The sequence below is a fragment of the Ursus maritimus genome, unplaced genomic scaffold (genome assembly GCF_017311325.1).
Source record: "Ursus maritimus isolate PB19 unplaced genomic scaffold, ASM1731132v1 scaffold_3, whole genome shotgun sequence".
In the NCBI taxonomy this organism is placed as follows: domain Eukaryota; kingdom Metazoa; phylum Chordata; class Mammalia; order Carnivora; family Ursidae; genus Ursus; species Ursus maritimus.
This window is the reverse complement of record NW_024425563.1, coordinates 67,659,146-67,682,896: the sequence shown is the minus strand read 5'-3', so window position 1 is coordinate 67,682,896 and position 23,751 is coordinate 67,659,146. Positions and strand designations below refer to the sequence as shown.

The window sequence follows — 23,751 nt, the reverse complement described above, 5'->3', positions numbered from 1 at the left end:
GGGGGGGGGGGCGGTAGGAATGGAAATTAGAGATGGAATTTCCGCACGCTCAAGGCAGGGAGGGGCCCGCGGGGGCGCGGAGAAAAAGAAAAGGCCAGGGGTCAAGCCTGGGAAGGGACTCACAGGGCCCGGGAATTGGGGTGTGTGGTGTTCTGTAAGAGGGGTATAGTGGGGACGGGGGCAGCAAGAGGGGCTGACACCCAGAAAATGCACCCAGACACCCAAAACCCGGGCAGGGGATGGGGAGGCGGCGGCCTGTTGGCCCCAGTACCTCCCGTCGCGCGCGGGCCACTAACCTGTCAGCAAGAAGGTGCCAGTGGTCGCGGGGTTCATCCTGCGTGTCCCCCGACCCTGTCCTGTCCAAGCACAAGGGTCTCCCAGCTCCCACCACCGGGGCAATTGCATTCTTGGCCTGGCTAGGCCGGCCGTCCTCGATTCTCCCCTCCCCTCCCTTTCTTCTTTCCTCCCAGCTTGGCCAGTTCAGCATCAGCATCCTGCACCCCCTCCTTAATCCCGTACTCCCTCTAGCGGCGGGCCAGTGTAGCGTGGCCATTACCCCCACCCCCATTCCCCATCCCCCCCTCCGCCCCCGCTCCCCTCCGCCCCCCTAACCCGCGGAGCACGCTGGGATTTGGCGCCCCCCTCCTCTGTTCAGCCTATATAAGGCTCCCAGTCGGCGCTCCCGGTACACGCGCTTCAACTTCGGTTGGTGTGTGTCGAAGAAACCTGACTGCGACCTGGGGAGAACAGCGAAGAGGGTCCACCGCGCCTCGCGAAAGGTCCGCTGAGCGGGCTCGCGTCCGGAGCCACTCCGGGCTGCGGAGCACCCAGCGGAACCCACGCCTGGCACAGGTGTGGGACCCCGTCCTCCTGTCTTCGCAGAGGAGTCCTCGCGTGGTGAGTATGCGGTGAGGATGTTTCTTTTATTAAGATCACATTCATTCCCTGTCCTTTTCGGGAGCTGCGGGAGATGGAGTAGTGCCCCTGAATGTCTCCACGCAAATCTTGTCACGCCTTCACTGGCAATACCCCAAAACAGAGTGGAGAAACCAAGCCTTCAGGGCTTTGATTTCCAGGACTCAGGTCCAGATAAGGGCTGTAGCAGACATGAGCTGAGGACAGACATGAGCTGCGGACAGACATGAGCTGCAGACGGATATGAGCTACAGATCAATTTGCAATTTGCTCTTCAAAAGCGCTACATAGTGATAGGCGCTACAAACTAATTGGCGCTTCAATGCGCTATAAACTGATAAGCGCTTCAAATGCGCTATAGACTGGTGCGTCCAATGTGCTACAGGCTGATGGGTGCTTCAATGCGCTACAAACTGATAGGCGCGTCAAATGCGCTATAGATGGATGGGCGCTTCAATTGCGCTACAAACTGATGGGCGCTTCAATGCGCTACAAACCATTATCAACTGCAGCAGTATATGAGCTGCAGACTGATCACTGATTTGCGCTTTAAATGCGCTACAGAACCTGAGCTGCAGAAGATTAGCGCTACAAAAATGATACCATTAGCACTACAACAGCGCTTCATTGTGTTACGAGGCACAGGAACTGCAGAGGTACATGAGCTGCAGAGAATTTACACCTAAAATGCGCTACAAAGTATTAACAGCTGCAGGGGTATACAAGCTGCACTGTTCTACGCTACGAAGAAACCAGCTGTAAAGGGACAAGAGCTGCAGAGTAAGATTACTCTGCCTTCTTAGTGGGGGACCCCACCCTTTGTCTCTAACACACCTTTTGGAATGGCTCCCACTATGTTTTTCTGCAGGACGGTTGTCTGCATGATGGTGCTGTTAGACAAAATGGAGCCCCGGGCAAAAATTAGTGTTTAACATTCTGCCCACACCATTCCTGCTATAGCAGTGGAATGGAGGGGCGCTGACTTGAGTGTAAAAGGGAATCTTTTGGTGGTGGCAGAGCGGGCTGCCTTGCCTAGTTGCGCTTGATTGAAGTGGCGGTGTAGTTGTAAAGGTGGCGCAAATTGGCGTCCAGCAACAGTTTGTGGAAACTGTTGGTTTGCTTAGTATGGAGGGGGGGGTGTTGGATCTGGGGGTGATTGCTCTGTTGCATGAAATGAATCTGGCTGTGGAGGATGGTGGGAGGGGTTTTGGGAGGGGGGATCCTGCGAGAGGCAAACAGCCAGTCTCAGACCTGCCCCGCCCATTCTAGCGTGCCTTCTCTGCAGTATCTGCTCAGAGCGTGCTTAGCGCCTCCCAGCGCCTACTCAGAGCGCGCCTCCTCTGCAGCGCGCCTTCCTAGAGCGCGCCTTCTAGACCCTTTCTCCCCAGCCCCGCCTCTCCCTGAGCCCCCTCCTCTGTGGTGGCTCCCCCAGATCCCGCCTCTCCCTGAGGCCGCTCCCTCAGACCCCGCCTCTCCCCGAGCCCGCCGCCTCTGAGGCCGCTCTCCTATGCCCTGCCTCTCCCTGAGCCCGCCTCTTCTGAGGCCTCTCCCTCAGGCCCCGCCTCTCTGAGCCCGCCTCCTCTGAGCCCACTCCCTCAGACCCTGCCTCTCCCTGAGCCCGCCTCCTCCGAGGCTTCTCCTCCAGACTCCGCCTCTCCCTGAGCTCTCCTCCTATGAGGTGGCTCCCCCCCAAATCCCCCCCCACCTCCCTCTGAGCCCGCCTCCTCTGAGGCGATACCCCCAGAAAACGCCCCTCCCTAGGCCCACCTCCTCTGAGGTGGCTTGCCCAGGCACCGCCTCTCCAAAGGTTGGCCCCTCCCTGAACCTGCCTCTTCCGAGGGGGCCTATGTATGGCCCCGCCTCCCTGAGCACGCCTGCGCCTGCGCAGTGTGAGCCCCCAGCCCCTCCCTACAAGCCCACCTCTTCTGCGCCTGCGCGCCTTCACTGCTTTCGCTGCCTGAGCCTGACTGCACAGCCCCTCCCACCTGCGGCTTCTTGGTGCTGATTTTGCTTTTTATCCACTAGTGTCTAATAAATATAAGAATAATAAATAAGAACAATTAGCAACAATGGTAATTATACCTAGGATTTACGAGCACTTTTTACAAGTGCTTTGCATATATTAAATAATTCCACAATTTAAACTCTTGATAGTGGGTTATGAAAGGTGCTTCTGAGCAGACTTGGCTGGTGCCCCTAAGGACAATCCAGCTAAATGTTTTTACTACAAATGAAAAATTAATTGTTTTAAATACTTTTACATTTAAGGTTTTCCTGAGACACTAGTGGACATTTCTGGTGGCTTACTGGAATCAGATTCTTTGGTGGACACAAAATAAGGAACAACTTGAACTGTGTTTCATAGGAGTTTTAAGTGGCTTATTGGTACTGTTGGCTTGGCCTTGGAGCAAGGATGAGGTATTTATCTGTGTGCCTATGAAGCTGGGTTTTTTTCTTGGAACTCTAGAGGATTAGCCCTGGCTAACTTGCCTACATATTTCTTAATTGTGGCTGGCACATGGTAGGCGTTCATTAAATATGTGTTAAATGACCAAGTGAATTGGCTTATTCAGTGCCGCCCTTGGCATCTGCAGGTGTTTTTTGGTTTCTTTGATATGGTGCCTTACTGTCCTGGATTGTCCAAAGCATTGCTTGCCTTATCTCTCACACTTAACAGGATCTTAAAAAAAAAAAAAAAAAGTGCATTTTTAAACTCCAGTAATGTAAGCTGTAATTATAATACAAAACTATATTTATTTAAGATATTCAAAATAATTAGCTTTTTAAAAATGAAAAGCAAAAGCTAATTATTTAAATTTGGGGTGAATGGAATACTTAATGGTGGTACATAATTGTCATTTAAAATTTGCATAATATTGGGGCACCTGGGTGGCGCAGTCGTTGAGCGTCTGCGTTTGGCTCAGGGCGTGATCCCGGCGTTCCGGGGATCGAGTCCCACATCGGGCTCCTCCGCTGGAGGCCTGCTTCTTCCTCTCCCACTCCCCTGCTTGTGTTCCCTCTCTCGCTGGCTGTCTCTCTGTCACATAAATAAATAAAATCTTTTTTAAATAAATAAATAAATAAATAAAATTTGCATAATATAACATCAGGTGGTTACATTACAAAATATAGATTGGAGGGTTTTAGCTGGCATTATAAAACGTGTATAAAACAAATAGATGCCTTACCTCCAGTCAGATGTACATGTTTATGTTTCTAACTAAAGGAAGAAATTTTAAAACCTGGTTTCCTGTATTATAAGCTATGAGCTAGTACTTTGACTCCCAAATATCTGGTCACACACACCCCCCCCCCACGACAAGTATACAATTTACATATTTTTACATATTTTTACTTATAGTAATTACAGCTTTCAGTTAGTCCCCAAGCCTACCTTGCCACCTAACCTCCATCCCCTTTGGAAATTTGGTGTCTGCATTCTTTTGAAGTTCAAAACAATGGTAAAAATGTGCATATTAATGTAATTTGCATTTCACAAATAGTACATATGGTGCTAAAAAAGAAATTGGGACTTTTGAAAATGTAAAGCAATTTAGAGTTGCTTAATGAAGTGTCATTTTCTAATGAGATATTTAATGTGCAATCGTTTTTGGCTACTGTTACTCTTTGGTGTGTTTGGGGAATAGAAGTTTTTAGAAGTCATCATGAAAAGCCAAAGATAAATCAAATGTATTTAATTCCTATATAGACTAACACTGAATTTTTTCTCATATGTAAAGGTGACATCTGTCCCATGTGGCTTGACGCTATGCTGTGTGTCCTTTCAGGTTTTAGGAATGGGGCCTCTTGACCCCACCTCTGCAATCCAGCCCCTAGTAAGGGGGGTTTAAGGAGCCATAGTTGCGTAATGCAAATCAAGTCACAGTGCTCCTGTTTCCATGTTAACTGGTGGTTTAGTTGGTATTTAAATATTTCTAAACTTTTTTTACACTGAATGTTAACCTGCCTGCCCACTATCCCATCATTTTTAAAGGTTGAACTACTCCTCTCTCTCGGCATTTATCTCCTTTAGGACTTAGAGACCCACCCCAAAATTAAAAACCCCAGGGGTGGGTACCTGATGCCTGATCTTGGTAAAGGTCAGGGGTTTCAAACTGATGGCCTTATAGGTCAAATAAGGTCCTTAATTTGACCAGCACTGGATTAAAAATTTGTTAAAGAATTGAATGTCTTTGGGAGGGGACATACATCCCCAAATTACATAGTCACAGCCCCTCCTTATAGTCTTAACTCCGGTTTCTTCTCACTTTTATGTTACCTTCCTGTCTACCAAAAGCATTTGAATTTTAAACCCTTATTGATCTTCTGATTCCCTAAACAAGAAAATGATTGTTTGCTGATTTCTGAACATGTTGTTATATCTGTCCTGTTATTGTGTCTTGCAGATGTTAAAACCATCAGACTTGGGCCTCAATAAAGCTCACCCCAGTGACTGTGATTGGCATGTAGGTTGTTAACCTTCCTGACCTGGGTCAGGCAGCACCATGCCATGCTCTGAATGCCTTTCCGGAAGTCTTCTAAGTTTTCAAAGTATTAATGTCTAGGTGACAGAAGTGGCACCTGAATCACCTGACTTGTGCTTATTCATTGTTTTTTAATGGGACATTAAAACTTCTAATAAACGGGACATTTATTAAATTTAAAAAATTCATAATTTAATCTAAAAAATTTATTTGTTAAAAATAAAAATAAAACTTTTAATAAATAAAAATTGCACTATTTTGTGACCTTATATTTTGAGTGTCACTAATACAATTATCTTTAAGGAGTTGGAAATGAAACAGTGCCACAGGTTATGGTGTGTTATTTTCTAAATTTTTAGGCTATTTAGAGTATTTTATCTAGAATACCAATTAAAACTATTAAAATGGCACAGTAATTCTGTCCCTTAAAGACTCTGCTTGCTGTATAGACACTCCAAGGACAGTGCAGAGCATAGAGAAAGTGGCTGGGGGTGGGGGGTGGGGGTGCAGGACAGGGGCCTAAAGGATTATGAGGGGGTTTTAAGGAAGAAGGAGGAAGGGGTATGTCTCTAGCCAGACACAAGGCTGAAGTGTACAGTCATCATGTTTAATTACCACCACCTTTTTTTTCCTTGTACCCTATTGATTGAAATATTAGCTATTTTTCACCTAACTTCTTTGAATAACATGTTTATCTTTGTGATTTTAATTAATATAATTAATTTAGTATTCATTTTTGTCTTGATGTGTTAGAGAAGAACAGGTGGGTAGGACTGCCTAAGTTAAAATTTAGTGAACAGACACTCTGCCTGCTTTATAAATTATATTTTTAAACTTTTGAGCACTTTCTTAAAGTTTTCCAAATATGAGAATTAAATGCAAATTTAAAAATTATTAAAGTTAAAATAATTAAGTGACTATAAATGCATTTAACCCTCTTTGTAGGAAGTACATAGGCAATGTTGGATGGTTTATTGTATGTGTGATTTATTATCACCATACCCATAATTAAGACCTTTAATCCCCCAACCCCCCATATAGCTACTCTCCACCTAGGAAGGAGTACAGCCCTGTCCTGCTCTAAATTACAAACTTTTGGGTGGCGCTGTGCTGACAAAAACTTGTTTAAAAACCAGAAGTTGCAGACTGGTGACCTGCAAATCAAATGAGGCCCTGGGTTTGTTTGGCCAACAGTGTATTCCCCCCAAAATTAATGTCTTTGAGGTGGGAAATGCATGCCTAGGTTGCCATAGTTGCAGCCCCTCCCTGTTTTAATTTACACAGAAAGTTACCTTTCTTATTAATAACTTTGTTAATATTAGCTAACAGTTGTTAAATATTCACTGCTTTACCTGCATTATTTGATTAAATCCAATTATAGGTTTGAGATGTACTATTATTGGGCTTCTTTGAATGTCCCATTTTACAGCCCAGCTCTTCCTAGGAGGCATCAGGGAATATTTGTTGATTGACTGCATAATAAGGAGGGAAACTGATATACACATGTCGCTGCTTAGTGCCACTTCTGTCCCATAGGGAATTCTCTTTGGGAAATCAGGTTATGGTCAGATATAGACAATCCTGTGGGTTTTGTGACAGTTGTTGTTTTTTTTTGATAATGACTTAGTAACCTCCATGGGGGTAGTGCCCCCTTCCCCCAGGGTTGATGAATACAGTCATTATGATTCTAATCCCCCCCCCTTTTTTTGGTTCCCTATTGGCCAGAATATTAGCTATTTTTCAGGTAACTTGTCTAATAACAGTTATCATTTTGGCTTTACTTGTGTGTTTTTATTTGGTCTCCATCTTTGACTTGAAAGTTTCTTGCTGTGCTGTCTTGATACAAAACTGTTTAGAATGTCTCAGCCTTCTTTTATAGTCAGTGAAGGTAAACCTGCTGTTGATATAGTTATGTATTGTTGAATCAAAATAAACAGGTGACATTTGAAGAGGAAAAGGTCATTTGGATACGAAAAAGTAGGGTGCTTTTTGTTATCTGTTGTCTTAATTGATTAACTTCCTTCGCCCTTTTGCAAGATTTTGTTTATTAATTATTAATGTAAGCAAGTAGAACAAATAGATACTTTAAATACTCATGTATTTAAAGTATTTTAGTGGATACTTTAAATACTCATGTATTTGAAGTATTTTAGTGGCTCCTGGGTGCGCCTGGGTGGCTCAGTCATTAAGCATCTGCCTTCGGCTCAGGGCGTGATCCCAGGGTCCTGGGCTCGAGCCCGCATCGGGCTCCCTGCTCATCTGGGAGCCTGCTTCTTCCTCTCCCACTCCCCCTGCTTGTGTTCCCTCTCTCGCTGCCTGTCTCTCTCTCTCTCTCTGGCAAATAAATAAATAAAATCTTTAAAAAAAAATAAAGTACTTTAGTGGCTACTTTAAATGCTAAAGTCTTTTTTGTAATGTGCTGCTTTGAATGCGTATGTTAAATTTATGCTTTTGTCTTCATTTACAGAAACAAAAAGCTTCTGAAAACAAAAAGAAGAAAGGGTGGAAGAGGAGGCCAGGATCCGGGCCTCCATCCCCACAGGAGCGAAGCTACACCTGGGAGGTCTCCTCCCACCCCAGCTCTCACCCTGGGGCCCGACTGCCCACCTCCTCCTCCTCCTCCTCCCCCCAACGGCCCCTCCTCCTCCTCTTCCTCCTGCTCCTCCTCCTCTTCCTCTTCTTCCTCCTCACGCAGCGCCCCAAGGGGCCAGTACATTCCCAACCTGGCCGAACGAAGGCGGGACGATCTCTCTGAAGAGATCAACAACCTCAGAGAGAAGGTCATGAAGCAGTCCGAGGAGAACAACAACCTGCAGAACCAGGTGCAGAAGCTCACAGAGGAGAACACCTCCCTTCGTGAGCAAGTGGAGCCCACCCCTCAGGATGAGGAGGACGACATCGAGCTCCGCGGTGCTGCAGCGGCTGCTGCCCCAGCCACTCCACTAGAGGAAGAGTGCCCGGATGACCTTCCCGAGAAGTTTGACGGCAACCCAGACATGCTGGTTCCTTTCATGGCCCAGTGCCAGCTCTTCATGGAAAAGAGCACCAGAGATTTCTCCGTGGATCGCGTCCGCGTCTGCTTCGTGACCAGCATGATGACCGGCCGTGCCGCCCGCTGGGCCTCCGCGAAGCTGGAGCGATCCCACTACCTGATGCACAACTACCCGGCCTTCATGACCGAAATGAAGCATGTCTTTGAAGACCCCCAGAGGCGAGAGGCCGCCAAACGCAAGATCAGACGTCTGCGCCAAGGCATGGGCTCAGTCATCGACTACTCCAACGCCTTCCAGATGATCGCCCAGGACCTGGACTGGAACGAGCCCGCCCTGATCGACCAGTACCACGAGGGCCTCAGCGACCACATTCAGGCAGAGCTGTCGCGCCTCGAAGTGGCCAAGTCGCTGTCGGCGCTGATCGGCCAGTGCATCCACATCGAGAGAAGGCTGGCCAGAGCGGCGGCAGCTCGCAAGCCGCGCTCCCCGCCGCGCGCGCTCGTGCTGCCGCACATCACAAGCCACCACCAGGTCGACCCCACCGAGCCTGTGGGCGGCGCCCGCATGCGCCTGACCCAGGAAGAGAAAGAAAGACGCAGAAAGCTGAACCTCTGCCTCTACTGCGGAAATGGAGGTCACTACGCCGACAACTGTCCTGCCAAGGCCTCGAAGGCTTCGCCGGCGGGAAACTCCCCGGCCCCGCTGTAGAGGGACCTTCAGCGACCGGGCCAGAAATAATAAGGTCCCCACAAGATGATGCTTCATCTCCACACTTGCAAGTGATGCTCCAGATTCATCTCCCGGGCAGACACACCCTGTTCGTCCGAGCCATGATCGATTCTGGTGCTTCTGGCAACTTCATCGATCACGAATACGTTGCCCAAAATGGAATTCCTCTGAGGGTCAAGGACTGGCCAATACTGGTAGAAGCAATTGATGGACGTCCCATAGCATCGGGCCCAGTTGTCCACGAAACACACGACCTGATCGTCGACCTGGGAGATCACCGTGAGGTGCTGTCCTTCGATGTGACTCAGTCTCCGTTCTTCCCCGTCGTCCTCGGGGTGCGCTGGCTGAGCACACACGATCCCAACATCACATGGAGCACCCGATCGATCGTCTTCGATTCTGAATATTGCCGATACCACTGCCGGATGTATTCTCCAATACCTCCGTCGCTCCCACCACCAGCACAGCCGTCGTTTTACTACCCGGTGGATGGATACAGAGTTTACCAACCAGTGAGGTATTACTATGTCCAGAATGTGTACACTCCAGTGGATGAAAACGTCTACCCGGATCACCGCCTGGTTGACCCTACCATCGAAATGATACCTGGAGCACACAGTATTCCCAGCGGACACGTGTACTCACTGTCCGAACCTGAAATGGCAGCCCTGCGAGATTTTGTGGCCAGAAACGTGAAAGACGGGCTGATTACTCCAACGATCGCCCCGAACGGAGCCCAAGTTCTCCAGGTGAAAAGGGGGTGGAAACTGCAAGTTTCCTACGACTGCCGAGCTCCCAACAGTTTCACCATCCAGAATCAGTATCCTCGACTCTCTATTCCAAATTTGGATGACCAGGCTCACCTGGCAACGTACACTGAATACGTACCTCAAATACCTGGATACCAAACGTACCCCACATACGCCACGTACCCGACCTACCCAGTAGGATTCGCCTGGTACCCAGTGGGGCGAGATGGACATGGACGATCGCTCTATGTCCCCGTGATGATCACTTGGAATCCGCACTGGTACCGCCAGCCTCCGGTACCGCAGTATCCGCCGCCGCAGCCGCCGCCGCCACCTCCGCCACCACCACCGCCACCGTCTTACAGCACCATGTAAACACTTGTCGTGTCCTTCAGGATCTCTACCCTCAAATTTACTCCTGTTCAGCTTCTCAATCAGTGACTGTGTGCTAAATTAGGCTGCTGCATCTTCAGGCCAACCTGAGGCACAGCCCTCTCTGAAACGGCTACAGAAAGGTCAGGGCCACCCTGGACTGGCACACATCCCAAAAAAAGCACCAAGAGACCTCCACCATTTTCTGAGAGCGACAGAACATTTACCAACAAATTGTCTCACCGTTTTCCACCTTAACTGCCAATTTAACTAAAATTCGTAACAAGTTTACTTCCCAGCGAATCCTGGAAGCCTGGGTTTTACCTGCTGAAACCTCTGTCACCATCTAAATTAATAGGCTGCCAGATTCCACGTTGAACATTTACAGAGAAGCTGATGTAAACACAGGAAATGCTGATTTCTTTATGGAGGGGGAGACACGGAGGAGGAGGGCATGACTTTTCTTGCAGTCTCGGTACTCTCGTTACATCACTGGAGGACCGGCGCCTTATTAAGGAAGCCAGAATTGTTGGTGCAGTGTAAAACGGCTTCCGTGATCTTTTTGCTGCACCCTCAGAAACTTCACCATCTTCAAACTCCGCATTCATGGTTCTGTTAATTCTCAAGGAGCAGCAACTGGACCGGTTCTCCCAGGAGCAGGCGAAACCGCTGCAACAGAAACACCTCAGGCCTCAGAAGGAAGTGCTCTCTCAGAAGGGACTCTTGCATGTTTAGAGTGTGCCTTCACACCCTGGTGCAAATCACACGTACCCAAGAACTCTGGCTTTCTCACAACACCTTACCATCATCATGCCAGTAATGGCTTCCAGGAAATGTTAAACCTGGTAATCAGAGACTGTTGGTGGCACCAGGTGTGTTAGATGTTTATGAGGCGTGACTGCCTTGAGGTCCCGTACCCAGCTCTTAAGAGACTCTGGAGTTAGTGTTACCAACTTGTCCTGGTACTTCGGAAGAAATTTCAGGAGTGTTGATTGGCTGGAAGAGGATCGCCTGAAGTGTTGGAAGCATCTCTCCATGTGTCTGCCTCCCTATGCATCTGGGCATTTCATCATCAGTCCCCTCACTAGACTGTAGCATTAGGACGCTTAGAGAGGGGACATGAATTTAGCACCCAGACCCACACTCCTATGCCTGCGAGGGTTATCTTTGAAGAAGAGGAATTGGGGCACTGGACACTGTCTTGAAGATACGGACTTCTTTAGTGAGCTTTAAATCCAGAGGGTGGCCTGATGGGTAACCTCACTTTGAAAGGATCAGAGTTCACACGGTGGAAAGGGGTTCCCTCTAGAGGACAGAGACGAAAAGAAGCTGCCAATGAGTGCAAGGCCTCGAAGCAACTCAAATGACTCAAAGCAACAGACAACACAAGCGTTGTCTTCAGTCCAGTGGTGACCTCTAGTCTCCTGGATGCTCTGTGCTAACCTGGGACGGCCTGACTTCTTTAGCCCGGTCTTTTGCTACTCCCTTGAACTGTCTAACCTCTCTCTTTCTGTTTAACTCTATACTACTGCCATTAACCCTGCTGCAGGGTTTGTGCCATCTTTCCTGCCTGGTCGCTGAGACTCCATTTTGCTGCCATGCACGGAGAAGAAAGAGGCAGGCTTCAAGGGGCTCGTGTTTCAATACACGACCTCCCGTTGCCAAAACACAGTTTGAGCAGTAGACAACATGGTATAGATTTCAAATTGCGTATCATGAAGAGGAGTCTAACGGTGAAGTTTCATTTTTCATCATCTTCTTTCACCCATTCATTATCATCCACCCCTATTCTTGCATGTTTAAATACTTAAAAGTTTTAGCCGTAGGTTAGTAGTGTCTTTTAACAGTGTTTTGAAGTGGTGACTGCTTTCAGAAGTTTTTTCCATTGAATTACAAAGTACTATCCAATTCTTATTGTTAAACTAAAGTTGATAAGTAACCTAGCATAAACATCTCTTTACTGTGAACTTCTCTTACAGCGCTGTGAATGAGAGGCTCCTGAGAACTGGAGTTATCTGTATAATAATTCATCCCATTCATCTTCAACCTGCTAGTTTAGCATCATTATAGGACTTCAATTTTATCAATTGGGCCTTTAAAAAATCGCACAAAAAAGACCTACAAATTCAAAAAAGACACCTAATTGGCTATTTAATTCCAAATGACTCCCCCCCCCCCTTTTTTTTTCCTTCAGTGGAATCCGAAAGCTTGTCAGTCACTCACGTGTTTTAGAGTAATTACTTTTAAAATGGTGCGTTTGTGCTTCTGGACTATTTTGAAGCGTCACTTCAGTTTACCTCAGATCAACCCATCATCCATACGTTTGAATTCAAGTTGTTTTGTGTCAAATTTACAGTTGTCACTTGATCTTCGGGCTGCAGAAGGCCTAGAAGTAGGTCATTGCCTGCAGCCCTGGCATGAGCACACGGACATTTGCCATCACAGCAAGCAGAAGTCTGGAGGTGTTGACCAACGACAGCAGCAGTCAGGGAAAGCATGGTGGTGGGGATCAGCGACGCATGGATGAAGACCCTGACGTGCATTTGGCTGTTCAGTAAAGCTTGGGAAAAACTGTTGGCAGTGTGTTCTATGCTTTATTGCTATATATACTATCTATAAATGTAGGTGTTAAGGATAAGTAATTTCAGATTTATTCTATAGTATCAGAATTTAATAAGTTTCCTTTCACTGAATTTCTTTTGTTGCTGTTGATTATGTTAATTGGATACTTTAACTTTTTCTTTGGCTTTTTTCCCACAAAACGCCTTTATTCATAAGAAAGGAAAGAGCAAAGAAATTAAATCTCCACGGGAGTTAGAAAGGGAGCAAAATAAAGCCTAAAGGAAATACATCAAAGCATCAGAATTATTAAACAAAGCCAATATTCAACCTTTTTGAAACAATTCGGCAAATTTGGTTAACCTTTGACCCAAATTGCGAGTGTTAATTAAATCAAGGAAGAAGATATGAGCTCCCATTGTTAGGCAAACCTGGAGAGAACTAGTGAAGGTCATCATGCTAAGATCTTGAAATGGAGGAAGTTTACATACATTTCTGAAAGGTCAATTTAGTTTGAGCAATGAGGCGTTTGTACTCGACGCTGGAAAACGGAGAATTAGTTTGATTCAATCAAGTAAGGTGACATAAGGAACTTGCAGGTGCACAAAATAAAGGGGTGCATCTGTATAGTGCAGTCTGGATTTGTGTAAGTTTGTAGGTACCTCTTGGGCTCCTGAATTGATCTGGCTGTCATCCACCACAGACGTCAGAGGTCAGATACTCCAAGATTGGCAACAGAGAACACTCTGCTGGGAAGACCTGGGCAGAAATGAAGGACCACCTGCCGAGATGAAGAGCTGGGTGGGAACCACGCTGCCTTTTCATCGAAAGAATGAACATCTAGTGGGACTTAAAAGTTCTTTGTTGTGTCAGATTGTAGAATGCGATTGATGGAAATTGGTCTGTGGAAATTACATTGTTTTTATTTCTTTATGTAATCAGTTTAAGTAATAGGGGATATATATAATCATAAGTATTTTAGGGTGGGAGGGACTATTAAGTAATCTTAAGTGGGTGGGGTTAGTTTAAAAGTTAGCATGATATTATGTATTAGATAACTTTATAAGTGGACATGTGTACTTGTGACCCTTTACCCTGTGATTGCTCCCCTTAAAATTGTCAACTCAGAGGGAACTGCAGGGAGATCAACCTGTCAGGGCAAATTGGATATGGATAAAACTCTAGCGGGAGGACGTTCAAAGGTGATTGGATAAACGATTTAACTTTGCCCTGGGTATTAACTCCAGGGATCCCGATTGTGAGCAAAGCCTTTGGAGAGTTACAGGATGAGTAGATACTCTGAGAAATTCTCGTTGGAATGAAATTGATAGTGAAGGATGGTAAATATTCATGGAAGTTACAGAAAAGTGATGAATAAGAACCCTGTCAGTGGCCCTCCTACCTATCCCTGCCTTTTCTCCCTACCCGTACCACCTCCCTACCCTTCCCCATTTTATTGCTGTATTTCTCTCTATTTACTAATATTGTATTGATGTTATAATAAAAATTCAATTAATAAAGATTTAGTGGTTAAGTGCAAACTGTGTCCTGATCATTTCAGCGCCGTCCGCCAACATCAAAGGAACAGGGTAGGGGGAGGGAGGAAGGGGAGGGTTGTAGCAGTGAGGGTGGGGTGGTGGGGAGGGTGGGGGGAAGAAGGGAGTTGGGGAGAAGCAATGCGGGTGGGACAGTGGGGAGGGTGGGGGAAGGCAGGGAGAGGGGAGGGTGGAGCGGTGGGGAGGGTCTGGGAGTCTGGAAGGGAGGGTGGGGTTAAGTTTGGAAGTGGGGGTGGCATAACATATCAAACAACCCAGTACCCGTTACCCAGAATACTCCAGGAGATCGACTAAATTACTCCTGGCTTCAAAACTTTACATGTAAAATAAAAATAAAGCAATGCAATTAATGTTCTATTGACACAATATAAAATCTTTAAGATGCAAAACTTTAACATATAAAATAAAGCCACATAATTGTGGTTCTATTGACATAATAAAAAACTATTTTCAATATCAATCCTTAATGGAATACTTGATATTTATTAATAGAAAAATTATCAAATCGTTAGTAAGGACCGAAAGGAATACATACTAATGAAGTAAGATGGTGATGTGTAGGAAATGAACATGCAGATTTTTAAAATACCAATTAACACTGAAAGAGTGATCATGAAAGTTACGTAAAGACAATGACAAATGGGGTCCATGAGGCACTCATCCTCTCATATTTCAAAACATAATGACATCAGAGTTGAAATAGGTTGCTTACAGAAAACTTGAAAAAGGGACTTGAATGTGCCAGTTTCAAAGAGTTGCTGGGTTCATATGACATGGTGGTCACATAAACACGATGGTTTATTGGGAAGGGTACGGGGAAGATGGTGACCAAATGGAAAGAGCTGGAGGTAATGATGAAAACACAATTAAAAACTGCCTCTTTGGAAGCAAGCTACCCTGGCTAGTTGTCCATTCAGCCCAGAGTACATAGGCTTCCACAGGTGTGCAGAGTGGTGGGTGGAATTGGGGAAATTGGGAGTGGGGGCACAACCAAATGCCTAGGAAATGCCTGCCTGGGGAGTTACTTACAATTTAAACAATATGGTGAAAAACTATCAACCAAATCACTTTGAAAGAAAATGGAAATAGCCTATTCATCCCTGTTTTGTGACACCCAGGCTCCTCCCCATCCTGACCCCCACCTCTCTCCATAAACCATGTAATTAAACAAAGCTTAGGGGAAACAAAAAGGTGCTGAGCCTTAAGACTGTATTAAATTAGATTATGTAACTGGATCACAAGGCTAGTCTAGAACATTAAACTTACTTTGTACAGCAACAGCAATATTTGTTAAAATCCATTAACAGTTGTACAAAAGAAGTGGCTTCCCAGAGAGATATCAACAAGGTCTGTTTTGTAGCTATACGAATTACATAAAGAATCCCTCTTATTCAGCATAGTTGAGGCCAATAATTAATCAAATCAATTGTTGAAATGAGGACCACGCTATTTAACTTAAAACACATATACTTTATTTTCATAAATATACTTTCACTGGTCAATCTTTTTCTTTTTATAGAGAGAGAGAGTATGGGGGGGTGGTGAGGGGGAGGGGAGGGGAGGAGCAAAGAGCAAGAGAATCTTAAGCAGGCTCCATGCCCATGGTGGGCATGGAGCCCAATGCAGGGCTCAATCTCATGACCCTGAGGTCATAAGAGACAGACAATCAACTGATTGAGCCATCCAGGTACCCTGGTCAATCCTGATAGAGATCTTTGTTTCACTGATTGGAGCTCTTACCTTTCTTGAATAAATTATATTAGTAACACAAAATAAGTTACACAGCAATGGGACAATACACAACTTTTAAAAACACATAAAAATAAATATAAGTGTGGGGAAGAATCGCTTTTGACCCATACATCAAAAAATACAATAAACAATTCCAGATAAATCAAAAATTTGAGAAGGGAGAAGAGCTTAATGGTGGAGAAAGATAAAATTATTCATGGAATAATAATCAAAACTAAGATGAATGGTTTTGAATTCATAAATAACATGCACAACATAATAAGAAAATATTTGGTACATAATTATAAAATATGTGATATAACTTATTATTCAAGCACCTAATATTTTATTGGAGAAATAAAGTAAATACCCATACCCAACCCCCACCCTTACTCCTTTTCCATCTTCTTTGAATATACATAGAAAAAAATCTGGATGGAAATAAATAAATAAATGTATGTCTTTGTGTGTGTTTGTGTGTCCATATATTTATTGATTTCCAGTTTCTTTAAATATATGTAAAAAAGAATCTGAGTGGAAGTAAATAAATAAATGTGTGTGTGTCTGTGTGTGTATCTGAATATTTATTGATTTCTGACTTCCTTAAACATATATAGAAAAATATCTGGAGGGGCGCCTGGGTGGCTCAGTCCTTAAGCGTCTGCCTTCGGCTCAGGGCGTGATCCCAGTGTTCTGGGATCGAGCCCCACATCAGGCTCCTTTGCTGGGAGTCTGCTTCTTCCTCTCCCACTCCCCCTGCCTGTGATCCCTCTCTCACTGTTAAATAAATAAATAAAATCTTTTAAAAAAATGAAAAAAGGAAAAAAGAAAAATATCTGGAAATTAATTAGTTAAATAAATAAATAGATAGATAAATAAATAAATAAATAAATAAATAAATAAATAAATAAAGTGTGTGTGTGTGTGTCTGGCTTCTCTAAATGTATACAGAAAAGTATCTGGAAATAAATAAATACCTGTGTGTCTGTATATTTATTGATTTCTTTATATACAGACAAGAATATGAAAATAACTAACAACCAACTAAATAAGTAAATAAAGTGTGTGTCTGTGTGTCTGTATATTTATTGATCTCTGGCTTCTTTAAATATATATAGAAAAGAATGTGGATGGAAATAAATAAAGTTGTGTGTGTGCATGTGTGTGTCTGTATATATTTTTTTAAAGATTTATTTATTTAAAAGAGAGAGTGCAGGGGGAGGGGCGTAGGGAGAGGGAGAGAGTCTTTTAAACAGATTCCATGCTGAGCACAGAGCCCAACCAGGGACCTGGTCTCACCACCCCGAGATCACAACCTGAATCAAAAAAAAAGAGTTGGTTACCTAACTGACTCCACCCCCCAGGCACCCCTGTGTCTGTATATTAATTGACTTATGGGCTTTTTGAATATATATAGAAAAGAATCTCAATGAAAATGAATTAATTAAATGCATGTCTGTGTCGATATGTATGTCTGTATATTTATTGATTTCTAGCTTCTTTAAATATATAGAAAATCTAGATACGAATACATACCTACATACGTACATACATAGGTATGTGTGTGTATTGATTTCTGGGTTCTTTGAATATATATATAGAAAAGACTCTGGATGGAAATAAATAAATAAATAAATAAATAAATAAATAAATAAATAGTGAGTGTATGTGTTTGTGTGTGTGTGTGTGTGTATTGATTTCCAGCTTCTTTAATATAGAAAAGAATCTGAAATTTGGATGTAAATAAATAAAATAAATAAGTGTGTCTGGGTGCCTGAATATTTATTGATTTCTTTCATTGCGCCAAACACTAGGCTAGGATTTGGGGGACACAGTGCTGGGCACAGACCTTGGACTAGTGCAGTTGAAGGATGAGCACCCAAGGATTCTCCAGCCAGAACACCCCAACTGCTTGTAGGCACCATAGCTGTCCAAGCCATTTGTGAACAGGCACTATGTCATCATCGTTTAGTGAAAACAAAGGATCTCCTTTAATTTTTGGCATTTGCGTTTTTTTGGTAGAATATACCAAATCTCTGAAATGTTTTCTTTTATTTTGATTAGTGTTTATTCGAGCATTAGAAAGGATCAATAAGAGAATAGGAGGCTACATGGCTCTTTCCTCCCAAGGAACTCTTGTAGCGCACAGTAAAGTTCCCTAATTCTATTCCTAGATATTCCCTAGAGATAGGTGACGCAGGTACACCTAGAATCCTGCTTCCTGGGAAATCAGTATAATTTACAGAATACCATTTTGATCCATGACAATAATCCCAAAGAGAAAGCAAGAGAACCTCTTGAAGATCATTCGTGACTGCTTTACATCTGGCCTTATAGACCCTAGATAAGAAAATCACTGAATTCAAATTAATTATCACTTGCGTAACTTTGTATCATTGGCTAGTTCTTCTCAAGCAGTGCATGTCATAAACCATGAAAGAAATAGGTGGGCTTTATACTCAAAAATAGCCCCTCATGAAAATTCATTATAGATAAAAATTCTTTTTAAAAATAATAAAACCATTTTTTCTATTCTATTACTAAGAGGTTTCAACCTCATTTAAATCTTATTTACATCAACCTTATGTTAAAGTCCAATAAAATAGCACAACATCCTACATTCTATGCCTAAATTTATTTTAAGACTATGTTTTGCTCATTTCTATAACTTTGAGTCATCTAAGTACCACCCCAAGTTTCAACACTACCCGCAGTTCTTAAGATTACTCACAATAGGGTGATGGTATTTTACTAGCTTTAGGACCACAAAATTGGCATATCAAATTACTCCATCAGTCCAACACTGAAATAATGCCCAGTTCTGAAAATTAGGTTTAAGCCTTATTACTAGGGGCTGAACCTTACCAAAATCCAATGTTGGGGTGGAGAGAACATTCACTAATTACCTCTCTCCTCTTTTGAACCTACTTGAAAATGAACACAGGAAGTTAGATGTGGATTAAAAAGTATTTTTTTTCTTTCATTATTATTTTTAAATTGGGATACAATTGACATATAATGTATTAGTTTCAGGTGTACAACATAATAATTCAGTATGTGTATATATTGTGCAATGATCAGCACAAGAAGTCTAGCTAACATCCATCACCACACTCTTTAAAAAATGTTTTTGTTCGGGCACCTGGGTGGCACAGCGGTTAAGCGTCTGCCTTCGGCTCAGGACATAATCCCAGCCTTATGGGATCGAGCCCCACATCAGGCTCTTCCTCTCCCACTCCCCCTGCTTGTGTTCCCTTTCTCGCTGGCTGTCTCTATCTCTGTTGAATAAATAAATAAAATCTTAAAAAAAAAAAAAAAAGAGGGGCGCCTGGGTGGCACAGCGGTTAAAGCGTCTGCCTTCGGCTCAGGGCGTGATCCTGGAGTTCCGGGATCGAGCCCCACATCAGGCTCCTCTGCTACGAGCCTGCTTCTTCCTCTCCCACTCCCCCTGCTTGTGTTCCCTCTCTCACTGGCTGTCTCTATCTCTGTCAAATAAATAAATAAAATCTTTAAAAAAAAAAAAAAAAAAAAAAAAGAAATGCAGAATCCTAGACCCACCCCAGCATTCTAGACCTGGTGAATCAGAATCTGCATTTAAAAAAAAAAAATTTTTTTTTTGTTACGATGAGGATTTTAAAGATTTACTCTATAGCAACTTTCAAATATATACTAAATACAATGTTATTAACTATAAACGTCATGCTGTACAATACATTCCCAGGACTCATTTAATTTATAACTGGAATTATAACTGGAATAATTATAACTGGAATTTTGACTGCATTCATGCATTTCGCCCTCTCCCTCATCCCCCAACTCTAGTAACTACCAATCTGTTCTTTGTGTCTGTGAGTTCGGTTTTGTTTTCGTTTAGATTCCACATATCACTGAGATCATATGGTGTTTGTCCTTTTCTGTCTGATTTATTTCACTTAGCATGATGCCTTCGAGGTCCATCCATGTGTGGCAAATGGCAAAATTTGCACTTTACTGAATTTGTTTATTAGTAGTAACAGCTTTTAGTAGAGTCTTCAGGGTTTTCTGTATTTAATATCGTGTCATCCACAAACGGAGAGAGCTTTACTACGTCCTTTCCTATTTGGACGTCTTTTATTTCTTCTTCGTGTTTGATTACTCTGACTAGGTCTTCTAATATTATGTTGAATTAAAATAGTGAGAGTGGACAACTTATCTTGTTCCTGATCTCAGAGGAAAAGCTTTTAGTTTTTCACCAATGAGTAAAATATTAGCTATGGTCTTGTCTTATTTTTTTGAGGTACGTTCCCTCTATACCCACTTTGTTGAGAGCTTTTTATCATGAATGGATATGTTGAATTTTGTCAAATGCTTCCTCTCCGTGTATTGAGATGATCATGTTTTTTTTCACTCATTTGTTAATGTGGCGTATCACATTCATTGGTTTGCAGATGTTAAACCATTTTTCCATCCCTGAAATAAATCCCACTTGCTCATGATGTATGACCTTTTTAATGTATTGTTGAATTCAGTTTATGGATATTTTGTTGAGGATTTTTATATCTATGATTATCAGGGCTATTGACTTGTAATTTTTTTTTTTTATGTCCTTGTCTGGCTTTGGTAATGCTGGCTTTGTAAAATGACTTTGGAAATTCTCCTTCATCTTCTATTTTTTGAAAGAATTTGAGGAGAATTGCTATTACTTCTTTTAAAGTGTTTGGCAGAATTTACCAGTGAAGTCATCTGATCCTGGACTTTTGTTTGTTGGGAGGTTTTTTTGTTTGTTTGTTTTTATTACTGATTCAATCTACTTACTAGTGATTGGTTTGTTCAGAGTATCTGTTTCTCCATGATCCAGTCTTGGTACATTATGTTTCTACAAATTAATCCATTTCTTCTAGGTTGTCTAATTTTTGTGTATAATTGTTCATGGCAGTCTTTAACGATCCTTTGTATTTCTGTCGTATCAGTTGAAATGTCTCCTCTTTCATTTCTGATTTTATTTGAGTCCTTTCTTTTTTCTTGTTGAGTCCAGCTAAAGGTTTATCCATTTTGTTTATCTTCTCAAAAACCAGCTTTGGGGTGCCTGGGTGGCACAGCGGTTGAGCGTCTGCCTTTGGCTCAGGGCGTGATCCCCGCATCAGGCTCCTCTGCTATATGAGCCTGCTTCTTCCTCTCCCACTCCCCCTGCTTGTGTTCCCTCTCTCCCTGGCTGTCTCTATCTCTGTCGAATAAATAAATAAAATCTTTAAAAAAAAAAAAAAACAGCTTCGTTTCATTGGTATAAAAAAATGCATCTTTATTATGGTAAAGCTAAGCTGTAGGATGCAATTTGGGCCTTAGGTTAAAGTTATCCATCCTACTTCTCTCCCATATCCGTTGTGGACATGCCATGAGAAGTGTGCTGAGTAGACACCTACAGGGCCAGTCCAGGGAGGCACATGAGTTGTTTCATACCCATCAAGAGCCTAACAAGGGGGCAAGAGAAAGACAGACATGCCCAGAAGCTTACCTTTGTAAGGCAGGTCTGTGTAGATTGTGTAAGCATACAGAATATAGAACTTAAGCTCCAGTTCGTCCTCAGGACAATATCGACACCAATGTATAAGAGTTGTCTCCATTCCAGTGACAGCTTCTATCAGGAAAGCGAAGCATTCTAGGACCAACATATCACGGTTCACTAAGTGTAAAATCCTTGTGACTTAAACTTGATGTCACCTGCTTCTGCTGCATAATATCTGCTGTCACTTTGTTCCTCTCATATTGAAAGATCAAATCTCTGGCCAGAAACTCTGGAAGTCCATGCGACAAAGGCCCACATAGTGATTCCAATCCACGGTGATGGCCTAGAGGGCCACTTTGAAGAGAGAGAGCATCCCTACCACGAAATAATTAATGGACCATCACAGACACACACCTAGAGGTTAAATGGTAGCCTTCTATACCTACTACAAAGATGTGTGTGTGTGTGTGTGTGTGTGTGTGTGTGTGTGGTGTTTGTTAATTTAAAAAGGTAGTTTAGATGGATTAGATGATTTTATATTGGATTTTTAAAATGTTGATTAATTCCGTGCTTATGTAGTCCATAAATGGTTAATCTATATAAAATATTTGTTATGGGCTGAATTTTGTCCCCCTAAAATCCATGTGTTGAAGCCCTAACTCTCAATGTGGAGGCAGCATATACATGCAGGGGAAAGGATAATGTGAAGGCGGGGAGAAGAACGTCCTCTGCAATCAATCCTACTGGCACCTTCATCTTGGATTTCCAACCTCTAGAACTGTGAAGAAATAAATTTCTGTGTTTAAGTCACTCAGCTTGTGGTATTTTGTTATGGCAGCCCTAGCAGACCGATACAATATTGTATGCTATGTTCCGTAAGTTTTATATTTATTATAATTATAGAGTAGTATAGTATAATAAATGTAAGCATAATATAGTGTCTTAAATAGGATATATTGTGTGTAATACTCTAACATTGTTTGATGTGTTCTACATTAGAGTATAAATGCAGAATACTAAAATAAATGTAAATATAATAAATATAGATATAGCATGTATAAATATATGCATAAATTTGGTGTTTATTATACTAAAAAATACATAAGTAATATGAGCACACTCATTCTGGTTGATGTTTGCATTTTTATATCACAACTAGTGGAGTATCTGTGGTACAGTTCACCAGAGGTGATAGAATCTAGCTTTATAACCTTGTTCTTCACTTCGGTGCAAGTGGACTTCTGGAATTCAAGAGCTAGAGCAAAGAAATGGATAGCATTCTGTTGCCAGCAGCCCTCAGTGCTGGGCCATGAGGAAACAATGACTGTCACCTCTGTCTTGCTAATACAGGGGAGAGTTTCCTCACCAGAATGCCCCTAGGAGGGCAAGCTCTTGTTAGATGAGCCACTGTATGAAGTGAGATAAGACAGAGAATGGTTTCCCTGTACTCTCCCCAGCTTCTCATTCTATTATCTGATTAGGCTTAACAATCAAACCTATGGGGTGGCTGGCACATTTGGAGAAGGGGCCACCAGTAGCTTGATAAGGTTAGCCTATACCCGTCCTTGGGCTTCTCCCCAACAGCACAGACTGCTACTTTGTTTATTTTATGCCCAGTGTTGGACAGTTTAGTTTTTATTCCCAGAAATCTCTGAAAGCAGTTGTTAATAGGATGTTAATTAATTCCAAAACATTCCATAGCCTCGGCCAAAATTTCATCCCATTTATTATTTTAATCTCAAATTATGCCCAACAAAACACTCATGAGATTGTAGAGACAGTTTAGAAACCCATATGATGTGGAAACCAAGTTAAAATGTACGAACCCCCTGCTACTCCTAGGAGAAATTGAAGTGAAAAGAAATGTCCTTCCGAATTAGGTCAGAGTTCACAATTTGTCCTGTCTAGTTTCTTATTCCATTCATCCTACTTGGTGGGGTGTCACTGCCCTCTGAGTGGAGTAGGGGTCCCTTACGTTTGGACTGTCTGGTCCTGAAGGGATGCTATCACTTTCTTTGGCATCCCTCAAATTCAATCCCGGTCTCTCATGTGTCCCTTAAAAAAAGTAATCAATAGAACACATAAGAAGACAGGCAAACCTCATTCCATTGTACTTTACTTTATTGTACCTCACAGATATTGTATTTTTTTAATTGAAGGTTCATGGTTTGTTTTTTTTTT

The 23,751-nt window shown here is 42.9% G+C and overlaps 1 protein-coding gene across 1 annotated transcript; it reads left to right on the top strand.

The window, feature by feature from the left end:
• The first annotated feature begins 8,167 nt into the window (after positions 1 to 8,167).
• On the top strand, positions 8,168 to 10,245 carry PEG10 (paternally expressed 10). The gene is given in 2 exon segments (XM_040644263.1): positions 8,168 to 9,071; positions 9,074 to 10,245. Coding segments are annotated over 2 exon segments (2,061 nt in total). The 5' UTR covers positions 8,168 to 8,182.
• The last annotated feature ends 13,506 nt before the right edge of the window (positions 10,246 to 23,751 follow it).